Source organism: Mycteria americana, chromosome 4 (assembly GCF_035582795.1).
Source record: "Mycteria americana isolate JAX WOST 10 ecotype Jacksonville Zoo and Gardens chromosome 4, USCA_MyAme_1.0, whole genome shotgun sequence".
Taxonomy (NCBI): Eukaryota; Metazoa; Chordata; class Aves; order Ciconiiformes; family Ciconiidae; genus Mycteria; species Mycteria americana.
This window is the reverse complement of record NC_134368.1, coordinates 56,517,683-56,532,417: the sequence shown is the minus strand read 5'-3', so window position 1 is coordinate 56,532,417 and position 14,735 is coordinate 56,517,683. Positions and strand designations below refer to the sequence as shown.

Sequence of the window (14,735 nt, the reverse complement as noted above, 5' to 3'; positions counted from 1 at the left end):
AAGAAGACACAGATATACACCAGTAATCCAACATGGCAAAAATAATCCTCCAAGAAAGTTAGAAACAGAGAAGGAGCAATGAGGATGGATGAGGTATCCAGTTGTCCTAGGAGACTATTATACATGTTGCTGAAAATGTCATATGACAGAAATATGAACAAAGTCAGACATGATCTTGGTGGGGGGAAAAGAATGGGCTTACACTGTGCTTTAGCGTTGGCTTTTTTGTTGCGTTTTGGGTTTGGGGGTTTTTTTCCTGTAGTTTTCCCTCTCCTCCCCCAAATATGAGCAGGAATTTCACATGCAAAAATGTAAGAATCTGTCTGTGTGGTGACTTGCAAATGCAAGTGCCATCCCCCTTTTCTTTGCTCTGTTTGCAGGTTATTAAATGCAAAGCAGCAGTAATGTGGGAAGCCAATAAACCGTTTTCTATTGAGGAAGTGGAAGTTGCCCCACCAAAAGCACATGAAGTTCGCATAAAGGTACTAAAAATGAAATTTAAAACAACTGTTATGACTTGCATTCTATCTTGCTGTTTATCAGAATTATTTCTATAGATTTTTGGGATCCAGTTGGAAAACATTCACTAGGTGAGTAGTTACTGTTCAGTGAGCTCCTATGGAACATGCTTCACAGAATCATATAGGTTGGAAAAGACCTTTAAGATCATCGAGTCCAACTGTAAACCTAACACTACCAAGACCACCACTATACCATGTCCCTCAGCACCTCATCCAAACGTCTTTTAAATACCTCCAGGGATGGCAACTCAACCACTTCCCTGGGCAGCCCCTTCCAATGCTTGATAACCCTTTCAGTGAAGAAAAATTTCCTAATATCCAGTCTAAACCTCCCCTGGCGCAACTTGAGGCCATATCCTCTTGTCCTATCGCTTGTTACCTGGGAGAAGAGACCGACCCCCACCTCTCTACAACCTCCTTTCAGGTAGTTGGAGAGAGCAATAAGGTCTCCCCTCAGCCTCCTTTTCTCCAGGCTAAACAACCCCAGTTCCCTCAGCCGCTCCTCATCAGACTTGTGCTCCAGACCCTTCACCAGCTTCGTTGCCCTTCTCTGGACACGCTCCAGCACCTCAATGTCTCTCTTGTAGTGGGGGGCCCAAAACTGAACACAGTATTTGAGGTGCGGCCTCACCAGTGCCGAGTACAGGGGCACAATCACTTCCATACTCCTGCTGGCCACACTATTTTTGATACAAGCTAGGATGCCATTGGCTTTCTTGGCTGCCTGGGCACACTGCCAGGTCATATTCAGGCGGCTGTCAACCAACACCCCCAGGTCCTTTTCTGCCTGGCAGCTTTCCAGCCACTCTTCCCCAAGCCTGTAGCGTTGCATGGGGTTGCTGTGGCCCAAGTGCAGGACCTTGCACTTGGCCTTGTTAAACCTCATACAATTGACCTCGGCCCATCGATCCAGCCTGTCCAGGTCCCTCTGCAGAGCCTTCCTCCCCTCAAGCAGATCAACACTCCCGCCCAACTTGGTGTCATCTGCAAACTTACTGAGGGTGCACTCGATCCCTTCGTCCAGGTCATTGATAAAGATATTAAACAGAACTGGCCCCAACACAGAGCCCTGGGGAACACCGCTTGTGACCGGCCGCCAACTGGAGTAAACTCCATTCACCACCACTCTTTGGGCCCGGCCGTGCAGCGAGTTCTTTACCCAGCGAAGAGTACACCTGTCCAAGCCATGAGCAGCCAGTTTCTCCAGGAGAATGCTGTGAGAAACCGTGTCTAAGGCTTTACTGAAGTCTAGATAGACAACATCCACAGCCTTTCCCTCATCCATTAGGTGGGTCACCTTGTCATAGAAGGAGATCAAGTTGGTCCAGCAGGACCTGCCTTTCCTGAACCCATGCTGGCTGGGCTTGATCCCTTGGTTATCCTCTACATGCCATGTGATAGCACTCAGGATGATCTGCTCCATCAGCTTCCCCAGCACCGAGGTCAGGCTGACAGGCCTGTAGTTCCCCGGGTCCTCCTTCCGGCCCTTCTTGAAGATGGGCGTCACATTAGCTGATCTCCAGTCAGCAGGGACCTCCCCAGTTAGCCAGGTCTCTGGTAAATGATGGAAAGGGGCTTGGTGAGCACATCTGCCTGTTCCTTCAGTACTCTCGGGTGGATCTCATCAGGCCCCATAGACTTGGGAGTGTCTAAGTGGTGCAGCAGGTCACTCACCATTTCCCCCTGGATTATGGGGGCTCCATTCTGGTCCTTGTCCCTGTCTTACAGCGCCGGGGGCTGGGTACCCCAAAACCAACTGGTGTTACTATTAAAGACTGAGGCAAAGAAGGCATTAGGTATCTCAGCCTTTTCCTCATCCTTGGTCACTGTGTTCCCTCCCCCGTCTACTAGGGGCTGGAGATTCTCCTTAGCTCTCCTTTTGCTGCTAATGTATTTGAAGAAGTGGTTTTTGTTGTCTTTTACAGCAGCAGCCAGATTGAGCTCTAGCTCAGCTTTGGCCCTTCTAATTTTCTCCCTGCACAGCCTTGCTACACCTTTGTAGTCCTCCTGAGTTGCCTGCCCCTTCTTCCAGAGGTCGTAGACTCTCCTCTTTTTCCTGAGTTCGAGCCAGAGCTCTCTAGTCAGCCAGGCCGGTCTTCTTCCCCACCGGCTCGTCTTTCGGCACCTGGGGACAGCCCGCTCTTGTGCCTTTAGGACTTCCTCCTTAAAGAATGTCCAGCCTTCCTGGACCCCTTTGCCCATTAGGGCTGCCTCCCAGGGGACTCTCTCGACCAGTCTCCTAAACAGGCCAAAGTCCGCCCTCCGGAAGTCTAAGGTGGCAGTTCTGCTGACCCCCCTCGCCGCTTCTCCGCATATCAAAAACTCTATCATTTCGTGATCACTCTGCCCAAGACAGCCTCCAACCATCACATGGCTCACAAGTCCTTCTCTGTTCCTGAACAACAGGTCCAGCGGGGCACCTTCCCTCGTTGGCTCACTCACCAGCTGTGTCAGGAAGTTATCTGCCACACACTCTAGGAACCTCCTAGACTGTTTCCTCTCTGCTGCATTGTATTTCCAGCAGACATCCGGCAGGTTGAAGTCCCCCACAAGAACAAGGGCTAGTGATCGTGAGGCTCCTCCCAGCTGCTTATAGAATAGTTCATCTCTCTCCTCATCCTGGTTGGGTGGTCTGTAACAGACTCCCACCACAATATCTGCCTTGTTGGCCTTCCCCCTGATTCTTACCCATAGACACTCCACCCTATCATCACCATCATCGAGCTCTAAACTGTCTAGACACTCCCTGACATACAGGGCTACCCCACCACCTCTCCTGCCTTGCCTATCCCTCCTGAAGAGTTTATAGCCATCCATCGCCGCACTCCAGTTGTGCGAGTCATCCCACCATGTTTCCGTGATGGCCACCATATCATAGTTTTCCTGATGTACAATGGCTTCCAACTCCTCCTGCTTGTTGCCCATGCTGCGTGCATTGGTGTAGAGGCACTTCAGCTGGGCTGTCGTCTGTGTCTCCTTCATAGGAGAACACCCCTTGTGTGCTTTGAGGTGTTTCACTGGCATTTCCCTCTTGGCTCCTATTACCTCAGTATCCCCTAGTTCAACTCCGCTCGACTTCGGCTGTGCCCCAGCGTACCCCGCACATCTCGGAGACACAGGTCGAGTGCCCTCGCTGGCACCTGCTCCCTCTAACCGTGGCACGTCATCCCTCAGCTTCCCTCGGGCAAGCCTGATATTAACCCCCTCCCGCTTTGAGTCTAGTTTAAAGCTCTGTCGATGAGCCCCGCAAGTTCCTGAGCAAAGATTCTCTTTCCCCTTTGAGAAAGATGAATCCCATCAGACGCCAGCAAACCCGGTGCTGCGTAGGCCATCCCGTTGTCAAAAAACCGAAATCCATGGCGATGACACCAGCCACGGAGCCATGTGTTACTAGATTGGGTGTCTCTCTTCCTTCTTGTGTCGCTGCCCACAACTGGAAGAAGAGAGGAGAAAATAACCTGTGCTCCAGAGTCCCTTACTAGCCGTCCCAAGGCCCTGAAGTCTCTTTTGATCACCCTGGGACTTCGTGTTGCAGCTTCATCGCCCCCCACATGGAAGAGCAGTAGGGGGTAATAGTCTGAGGGCCATACCAGGCTAGGGAGTATCCTCGTGACATCCTTCACGCGGGCCCCAGGGAGGCAGCAGACTTCCCTAAGAGGAGGGTCCGCCCGGCATATCGGACCCTCGGTTCCCTTCAGAAGGGAATCACCCACAACTATAACCCGTCTTCTCTTCCTCGTGGAGGTGGTGTTAATACGAGAGGTACGTTCTTCTGACCTGGGTGACACCTCTGGTGTAGATAGACTGTCGTCCTCATCCTCCATTGCCTGGCCTGCCACCTGCAGGGCCTCATACCTGTTGTGCAGAGGCACCTGGGGGGGTGAGGCGGGCAGGGAGGGCCTTCGCCTGCTGCCACGAGCGTGGACTCGCCTCCATTCACTCTCCTCCTTTGAGCTGCTGCCTTCAGCCCGGTGGGGGGGGATAGAGGATCCCCTTGATCGTGGGTTCTTACTGGCGGCTGCTGCTGCGCCTGTTCCTGTCTCGGGGGGGGCAGAGCATGGCACCACTAGTCGATCTCTTTCTCAGGCTCCCTGATGCTCCTTAACCTATCTACCTCCTCCCGTAGCTCTGCCACCATGCAGAGCAAATCATCCACCTGGTCGCACCTCACACAGCTGTCCGCACGGCTGCCATGCGTGAACAGCGAGAGGCCCAGGCACTCCCTGCAGCCCGAGACCTGGGTGGCCGCATGTTTTTGTGGGAGCTCCGTCTGGGCAGCCACATCCACTCTGGCGAGCACAGAGGGCATCGCTTTCTGATGAGTGAAGACCATAGCTGAGTTCCTTCTGGAAGGATGGGGACTACCGAATGAACTCACTTCTCACAGTTCCTCTTGAGCTGCTAGGGTGCCTTCGCCTTCCCCACACGCCAACTGCCGCGCCACGCCCTGGTCGCCCGCGCTCCCTGGGAGATGCTCTGGTACGGAAGGGCATTGCCGCCGTCACCCTCGCCCCCGCCCACGCGGACTCAGAGCCGGGCCCTCGTCAGGAGCTCCCGCCTTCCCACTCAGGGGTCGGGCCGCGGCTGCGGTAGCCCTCTCCCTCCGTGCCCCCCCCCCCCTTTTTTTTTTTCCTTTTTCCTCCCTTCCCTGCGCGGTTTTGCCGCGGCTTCGCCGATCCAGCAGCGGTCCCCCGACGCGGTCCTCTGTCTCAGAGCTGCTCGCCTCGGAGGCTTCGCTGAAAAAGCCCTAAATTTGATCATGATGTTCTTTTAAAAAAAAAAAAAGTTTTCAGGGTTAGGGTTTTTGTTTACTAAGACACCTGTGCTTCTAATAGGCTGAAAAAATTACAGTACAAGGCAAAAATCTGAATCTCCTATAGCGTGGAGCAAGAAATTCTCTTCTACTTTATTTGAATCTCTGCCAGGAGATAGCTCAGTAGGGGTGGGAGCTTCCTTTTCTAACTGGGTATTGAGCATCTGTTACATTTCAGGGACTTTCTCAGTGGAATTCAGCAGCTGTTTTCATTTTAGAGCAGTTTCAAGAGTAACACAAGTGAGGAGAGCCCTCTCATGGGGTTGACAAACTCCATTTGTCAGAATAAAAGTTGTAAAGACATACCTGAATGTTTCAAAAGAAATACTGCTGCCCTACCTGCAAGAAAAGGCAAAATGTGATATAAAATACTATGTGTAGCCTACATTTTTGTATCTATAACATATACATTTAAATATATAAATAATATATAATTATAATGTAATTATATATAATATTATATCCTTGTGTAATACATATTTTATATAACATCTATTATATGATATATTGTCATATAATCTAAATATAAGGAATATAAATATATATAATATTTCTATGTTTATAAATAATACATGCTAGTTAATTTATATTTACATAATTTTGTAATATTTCTATAATATTACAACCTTTTTCTATTTATGTATTGATATATAAATATTAGGAATAATTTATTTTATTCTGTTCTTCATACGTAATTGTATTACTGGAACATTGGTTCTGCCAGATAATCAACGAGACTGCCTATAGAGCTCAGTAGCGCATAGCAAACATTCACAAAGGAGCCTTGCTTTGTAGATTAAAGACTAATACAAACCATGAAAATCATGAATCACACAACCAAAAGAGTTTTACCTGTAGATTTACTGTGTGCATATGTGATTTTGGAGGGAAGCAAGTGACTTCTCCAAATATATGACATCATTTCACTTCCGCACATGACATGACATAGTTAAATACTGAAATATTTCTCTCTTTCCTCTAAATCAGATCATGGCCACAGGGATCTGTCGCTCTGATGACCATGTGATAACTGGTGGACTGGTTATGCCTTTTCCAATAATTCTTGGGCATGAAGCAGCTGGTGTTGTGGAGAGTGTTGGGCAGGGAGTAACTTCGATCAAACCAGGTATGAAACAGCACTGAACACAGCCCCTGTGCTGAGTTTCCAGCTCCTGATTAAGTCAAAGATGATTACATGCGTGAGTACTTGTATTGCAGAGGAAAATGTTCCAACTTCTAGTTTTTTCAAGGATACCTTAAAGGACACTACGTGCTGTTTCCATCTTTCTTTGTTCCCAATCTTGATATATTTTCAGATTTTCTATTAAATTTCTTTTGGTTTTGGCAAAAACATCTGCAGTTTGCTTTCCACCTACATAGCGCTTTTCCTGTTATGAGATTAAGAACATAGATTCTTTGCTGTTGGTCGTAGGAGATCAGGTATTAGCTGCAGGTTCTTTAAACACAGTTTACACAGCTAATGTCTCTCAAGAGTAAGGCAAAGGACTTACATGTCAAAGCACTAGACAACATGTCAAAGCACCTTTTAATTCTCCTAACAGCTAAATAATCCATTGACTTGAGTAGACCAGAACTTAGGTCTGTGTGTTCAATTACTTCACTTTAAAAGTATCAGGGCATGACTGGGGTGCCCACCCTGCTGCAGGCTTTGCTTGTGTGCAGCACCAGTGCAGGTGAGTCAGCACTGCTCACTGAGGGCTGGATCGGTCTGAGGACACTCCTCTGGACCAGCTGCTCCTCTCGCTACCCGCTCTTGGAACCACAGTGGGTAGATAGAGAAGTCAGTGACAGATGCTCATCCAACTTTTCATCCAACTGCTGCAAGATGAGGCAGGATTTCTATACACTTTTACCGGACTGAACAAATTCTAACAAGGGCTAAATTATTAAGACAAAATATGCAGTGAACAAAATCTGCATAGAAATGCTCAATTTTATCCAGGCAGTTTGTTACAATACCTAAGTAGTTCACTTTTAACACCTCCGTACTTCCAGTGTCTTTGTTCATACTGGCAACAAGTATGAAGTCTGTCCAAAGAAGGTTGGTATGTATGATAAGAGAAAGTTTTATTAGAGATTTCTGCTTTAACTCCAAACACATATGCATATTGTAAATTTCAGTGATAGCTCTAACTGCTTTTTCTCTTACCTCTGGGTTCATAAATCACTCCGTTGTCTAATTCCAGCTGCCATGTGTTTCCAGGTGAGCTGAAACAGCAGGCCTGAACACACACACGCACAAAATCCCATTTCTCAGATGTTGCTTAATTTACACCTTCAAGTTCTAAAACAAGGCTCCAAGATGTGCAAAGTTTCTTTAGCAGAATGATTACTAAGCCCATGTCACAGTTCTAAGTTAACTGAGGGTCAGGGTAGTGGGGGCATTTCATGTTCTGTAGGCATTTTCTGGTTTTTAGTGGAAATCAAAGATTCCCCTTGACTTTCAACATGTCAAGGATTAGCCACCTTTTAGAACTGCCAAACCACAAATCGATCTGTATTAGGGATTACCTGTTTAGAGATTATTAGGGATTTACCATACATGGTTGCTGTGGAAAATGTGTAGCAGCAAAAAATTGCACTGGGAAGCTATGTGCTACTTTGTTAATCATGTAATTGTGCTAGAGAATTAAGAGATGTTGTCTTAGCTTGTGTGTGTGTCACTGCTCCTCTAACAAATATTTTACCTACCTTTACTCCAATGCAACAGTAATAGGACTGCAAGTAGGAAAGAGATTCAAGAGGGCTGGCAAATTAATGCTTAATTTCCCTTCTTTGTATGCACAGTTTACAGCCCTATTATCTTTGCACTCCAATCTGCTGTCCTAGTGGATGTCAATTTTTATCTCAGTTTCTTTACCTGTGTGTTACTATTTTCCTTTTAAGTAGAAGATGCAATAAACTGCTGAATGAGTACTTCAGGAATGTCAGTAGCTAACACGGTTTTATGACATAGCTCAGACTCAATTCTATGAAAGACAGCAGGAATTTTGCATATCGAAATTAGTTGTCATAACTTTGCCCTAATGATGTCCTTTATAACAGAGAGAGATGGTTTATCTTCCAAGGGCAGCAGACCACCACTTGCACTCCTAGGGCACATTCACCTAGGGATTAAATACACTTGCTTCATGTTTTTACCTGCATGCTGCTTGTTTGCCTTTTTTAATCCTCTGTCATTACTGTTTTATTTCTAGGAGACAAGGTTATTCCACTCTTTGTTCCGCAGTGTGGGGAGTGCAAGAGTTGCTTAAGCACCAAGGGTAATCTGTGCAATAAAAATGAGTGAGTTTTCCTGCATTACCTGCAACCCTTATTTGATTTTTAGTTATACAAAACTGATCACATTCAACAGATTTCACTTGCCATTATTTCTGGTCATCTCTCAAACAGTGTTGGTTCAGGTACTGGATTAATGCCTGATGGCACCACTAGATTCACCTGTAAAGGAAAAGCAATTCACCATTTTATTGGTACAAGTACCTTCACTGAATACACAGTAGTGCATGAATCTGCTGTAGCCAAAATCGATTCTGCTGCTCCTCTGGAAAAAGTTTGTCTAATTGGCTGTGGATTTTCAACTGGCTATGGGGCTGCTGTGCAGACTGCCAAGGTAAGTATCGTGGTGGGTGTTTCTGGTATCTCATGGGGTCTGTCCAGGATTGTGTGGCCTGCAAGCGGGTCATCAGCATGGCAGCCAGGAGGTGTAGACTCTGTTGAGTTCAGGGTGGAAAGAAGATACTAGTTCTTTGGCTACTTCAGTTTCTCTGTCTCTAAGGTACTCGGAAGCCTTCAATTCAAAATCCTGTAAAAATACTTATTACCATCTATTAAGTTTTCTCTCATAGCTTCATCACCCCTAGAAAAATGTTACAACAGAGCTGATTTGTTTTATTGTAACTTAAGTCTAGGAATACATGGAAGCCTATATATGCAACACTCATAATTGGTAGCAATACATGAATGTGACTTTTACAGCTGGCACTGTCTCCAGTGGAGTGACACTACAGATCTTAACACCTTTGGAATATAAAGCATCATTTAAAAAATGTGTCTATAAACCTGAAGCTGAGACGTGTAATGAAAACCTGGTCTCAGAAATGTATTTTAGGGACAATTTATCTTAGTCACATGTAGGATTATAACAGTATAGTTGGCTACTGCACGAGTAGGTATGCATGTGCAAATTCCTTCTCAGCAGGTAATCTCTAAATTACAAGAAGTGGCTTAAGTGAAAACACGTTGATAATAAGAAAATGCATTGTACTTTACCTAGACTGTAACAGTATGCCATGTTTATATGGTTATTATAGGTGGAACCAGGCTCCACCTGTGCCATCTTTGGTCTCGGAGGAGTTGGCCTCTCTGTTGTCATGGGTTGCAAGGCAGCTGGAGCTTCCCGCATCATTGCCGTTGATATCAATAGCGACAAGTTTGCCAAGGCCAAAGAGCTGGGAGCCACAGACTGCGTCAATCCTAAAGATTTCAAGAAGCCTATTCATGAAGTGTTGATCGAAATGACTGGCTGTGGTGTGGACTACTCCTTTGAGGTCATCGGCCGTACCGAAACCATGGTATGCAAGCAAAAGATGTGGTCAAATGAGGCATTAGCTTGTTAGCTCTCTCTTCACTAACCCACTAAGCACCAAGGGTGACGAGCTGAGAGCCACTGGCAAAGTGTCAAGCTAACTTCAAAGTTGTTAAGTCCAGCTATCTGCCACTGAGATGCCAGGACAGAAGCATGCTCAAAAACTTAGGAAAGGGGACTTCAATGTAGTCCGCTGGCCTAACCAGGCGGGCTAAATTTCACATAGCCCCCTATCTGCTTTCCAACAGTGGCTTATCACTAATGACTAAGACAAAATGGGGAAGGAGAACAAAGCTAGGACATACCTAGCCCATGACAGCAGATACAATGGTGTGAGCAGATACAATGGAAGTTGTTTGATGTGCTTGCGCTTACCAAAAATGAATTGCAAGCTGAGCCCTGAGAGGAGAAGGGATTCCGACTTTTGTGCCCCAGTGGCAAACCTTACACGACTCTGGGGTGTCCCTCTGTTTCAAATGCAGGCTGCAGCCTTGGCCTGTTGCCAGTACAACTACGGAGTCAGTGTGATTGTGGGAGTGCCCCCTGCAGCACAGAAGATCACTTTTGACCCTATGCTCCTCTTCACTGGTCGCACCTGGAAAGGGTCTGTCTTTGGAGGTAAGGACTTGGAAAGATGTGGTTTAACTGGCTTGGGAAACTTGTATATCATCTTGAATGAAATGGGATCTATCTAAATTAATTGCTTAGGTCATCCTACTGGAAGGAATATTGGTAGCTATTTTGCTGACAAAGAAGCACAAAGGGAATTAATTATGGGAACTGTTAGTTAATGGTGAGAGGAGAGAGAAAAACAGGGAGGGAGGGGGAAAGAAGGGGGAGAGAAGAAGAGGCAGAGAAAGAGAAAGGAAGAGATAAAAGGATAAAAAATAGAGAAAAAGAGGAGAAAACATAAGAGGAAAAATGAGAAAAAAGAAAGGGAGAGAGAAAGGTAGAAGAAGAGAAAGAAAAGGGGGGGAAGGGGAGGGAGGAGAAGAGATAAAAATAGAGAAGAGAAAAAGAGATAAGGAGAAAGAAAAGGAGAAAGATAAGAGAAAAGGACAAAGGGAGAAAAAGATAAAATGAGGAAAAGATAAGGGGGGGAGGGGGAGAAAAAGAGCAAGAGCAAAGAGGAGAATGAGAGGGATAGAAAGACAGAAAGAGAGGGAAAGAAAAAGAGAACAGGAGAGATGGAGAGTCAGGACCCTAGAGGACATCGGGGGTCAGACCCACCTGATTTCCGCATAGGTCAGACCCCAGCTCAGCCCGTTGCCGGCTGCTGTTAGTCTCTTCCAGGTCTTTCTCTCTTCTGAGCTCTCCCAGCAGAGTCGCACACTCAGCAAGTCCTGCCTCACTCAACACAAAGCTGAAAGCCACAGACAACTTGCTTCCAACAACAGGTTTTCTCACTCATGGAGGAACAACCAGTTCCTCTGATGTGTTCAGTAGACACCTGAATAAAATAGCAGAGACAAATTAGGTTCCTCTGGAAGGGCATCCTCCTAGTTGAGACAGCTTTATCTAATACCGCTTGTAAGAAAAAAACAGACACATTACCCCCCACGACCCCAGTTTTGACCAGACAATCAAGTTTCCAGTTACCAACATGGATATCAGCATTCTGGCTTTTGTACGATGTGTGATTTAGTGGACAATGTATCAATAGACAAGCTGAAACAGTATTTAATGTGGGGGAAAGTTTGAATTCTGTAAAGATTCAAATTTTTACTGGTCTTCTACCAGTAAAGCACTTACTGGGTTTGTCATATGTAGAACAGCTACACTTCATCCCACGTTTCCTGCTGGCACTCTGTGTTACAAAGGTAAAGACATGCTGCAACATTTCATCATGCTATCTACTATAGAAATTTTATCTGGAAATTTAAGCTGCCATGAGTTTTATCTGTTTTCATGAGCATTTAATGTTTCATTATCCATTGTCTGTGGGTTTTTTCAGGCTGGAAGAGTAAAGATTCAGTCCCTAGACTGGTTGCTGACTACATGAAGAAAAAATTTGTTCTGGATCCATTAATAACCCACACACTTCCTTTCACTAAAATCAATGAAGGATTTGATCTGCTAAGGACAGGGAAGAGGTAAACATCGTTGAAGTGTAAGGGTTCTGTATAAATAACCTAAAGGAGCTGTACGGTAACACAGGGTATGACTTCATGGCAGAGAACGGGGAAGGCATCCCACTATGCCCCTTCATCTCACCCAGTGTGTGTCCATGGGTTGCAGGTGTAGTAATAAAGCTAGCAAAGCTTTAGCTTTTGAAATGCAGTGGGCCCTGTCTTTCCTTGCAGAGGAACTTCCAGATTCTACTTTGAGCAGAGACTCTGGGTGGCAGCAGGATAAAAGACTGCATAAATGAGGAAGGCTCTGCCCACTACCCACTGGAAAAGAGCACACAACCAAGGGAGCCTGGGAATGCCAAGCTGTAGAGTGCCAGGGGTTAGCTACAGCGCATCCCAAGAAATGTTTTAGGATAAGGAGCAGGAACACAGAAATAGCCTATGGAAGAGCAACTCACCATTCCTCTGGTGAGTTAGGGAACGGAGTCCCAGTGCAATTAGTCCTAAAGTGACTGGGTAGTCTTCCTTGAACTTTGGAGCTTTTCAAAAAGGAAAGTACTTGGTGTATATATACATTGCAAACTCAGAATTTAGCTCTCGTGCGTTCCTCAAATATTTTGAGAGTTCAGCTCAGACTCTGTTTTCATAGGGTGTTGAAATCAGAAGCGTTGTGTGCCAGAGACATTTGACAAGATTCACCATGGGAATAATTGAAAATTCTGCTGGGCAGAAGTGGGAAATGCATTTGTATATCTTAGTATGTGTGGGGACTACCCTTTTTGAAAGTTCTAGCTGTTTATAACTTCCCCAGTCTGGAGAATTACATTCATGCTTTCTTTCCATTGTCATTTGCTAGCAGTTATTTTTGGTGTTACTAGCTCTAAATATAAAAAGCATGTAACAGAAGAATTTAGCCCCTGAAGTTTGTTCTCAGGTTCTAACTATGCAGCACGCACTTCATTTTTTGACTGTCCTTATTTCAGATGTGCTGTAAATGTTAGTTTTAGATTTTAGTGTAACAAACAGGGGAAAATGGTGAGGACAGAGACACCATCAGCTTTGCTAAAATACTGAGTCAACCTGCAGACAGAAGCATGTTGCAGCTGACCATTTTTACCAAGTGACACACTTCAGTGTTTCAGCCCAGATTAAGCTGTACCATTCAGAGCTTACCCTCAGAGCCATTTGTAACTGGAAGGATGTGTCCAAGCCCCCCTCCAAGGACTTCCCAGGCTGTATTTGGCGATTAATTGCCAGGAGTCCTGGGCGTCATGAGTGAAGGCTTTGCAGTCTTGCATGAATTTTGTTCTCTGCAGCAAGGTTTGCACATCTGCTCTGTCGTTTTGCTGCAAACTGGGGCTGGGGCGGGCAGGGATGAGTACCCCAGTTGACAGCAATAGCCTAGATTTTCAAAGAAAACAGCAGTGTTTTGCTGATGTTAGCCCAGGGGCTTTTCTACAGTCACTAACTTGTCATTTTGTATTGCAGTATTCGCAGTGTCCTGGTGTTTTAGGATTCCCAATTGTTAAGCAGCAGATGGCCCAGCACCAGTACAAACTTCATTATCCTCCAATACAACTGATAAGAAATACAAACCAAGGCATTTCTGAAAGGTCTACCACCACCACCCTTGAATAGAAGGATGAAGCTCAAACCCTAGACTTCAAGCACAGCATTTTTAAATGAAATAATCTTTTTCCTCTTACCGCTTTCTCTTGATTCTTGCTTTAAATCCTCTGTATCGTGCTGCAATTGTCTTTTAATAGCCAGTTATGAATTACCGGACTTGCTGGTGTCACAGGTGTTATGAAAGGTTTGGCTTTTTACAATGTCTTTTAATATGCAATCTTTTCATAAAAGAAAAGTGAAGGAAACTGTTTCTTTGGGCCTTCATAACACTGCAAGCTTAACAGATTTGTGCATGCAGTTCAGCACAGTAATATACATGTGTACATTGTGTACATTATACAAATACAGTATGTATCCATCCTGAATGATTTTAGCATTCCATTACCTGATAGGCAAGGAAATTACTGCAGAGATTAAAATTTATGGTGACCATGTGTTTGAATTAATAATTTCAGTAAATGATATTTAAGTAAATCATAGACTTAGGTACTGGAGACTGTCTCACCACTGGACATTTTACCAAATTAACACTTCCAAGCATTTTATATAAAACTGCTGTGGTGGTGTTCTGTGTTGTGGTTTGGGTTTTTTTCTGCCTTTGTACCTCTTTCTTGGGGATGTTTTAGTTGTTTTATCAGTATGGTTTTAGATCTTTGGCCAATTTATACAAGCGCATTTGATGCTTGGGAAACAATGTGAAGAAATATGAAGGTGCATCAAGTATTGTTATTTGTTTCCATTAACTAAAGGGAGGTTTCTTAACCTTTAAGTGTGAATACAGAGTAAATGGGCAGAAACAGGTGACTGGGAACAGTTTGCAAGAAATCAAACATAAAGCATCTTACTGCTTTCTGTGTTTGTAATGTGGAAACAGGAACAGAGGCTATTTCTATCTCGGCAAACATGGTCAACATTGACTTATCTTTTGAAAGTACTAATCAGAGCTTGCAGGCACTCGTGTGCATGGTAGCTGGGTAAAAGAGCCTGTGAAGTAAGGGGACTGTGTGCTAATGATGACTGACTTGTTTGTGTCAGCAGAAAGAGTCCTTGAGCGGCCCAGCTAGGTTAATAATTTGAGGATAAGTTTACCA

The 14,735-nt window shown here is 45.1% G+C and overlaps 1 protein-coding gene across 1 annotated transcript; it reads left to right on the top strand.

Annotated features, from left to right (window-relative positions):
* Positions 1-78: 78 nt before the first annotated feature.
* On the top strand, positions 79-14,035 carry LOC142409227 (alcohol dehydrogenase 1). The gene is made up of 9 exons (XM_075500502.1): positions 79-93; positions 381-482; positions 6,322-6,460; positions 8,553-8,640; positions 8,749-8,968; positions 9,669-9,929; positions 10,426-10,561; positions 11,898-12,036; positions 13,504-14,035. The coding sequence occupies exons 1-9, from the start codon at positions 79-81 to the stop codon at positions 13,526-13,528; spliced, it is 1,125 nt and encodes a 374-aa protein (XP_075356617.1). The 3' UTR covers positions 13,529-14,035.
* The last annotated feature ends 700 nt before the right edge of the window (positions 14,036-14,735 follow it).

Coding starts and splice junctions, on each gene's coding strand:
- LOC142409227 (XM_075500502.1), top strand. Junction 6,461..8,552: donor AGTAACTTCGATCAAACCAG/GTATGAAACAGC, acceptor TTTTATTTCTAG/GAGACAAGGTTATTCCACTC. Junction 12,037..13,503: donor CTGCTAAGGACAGGGAAGAG/GTAAACATCGTT, acceptor TTTGTATTGCAG/TATTCGCAGTGTCCTGGTGT.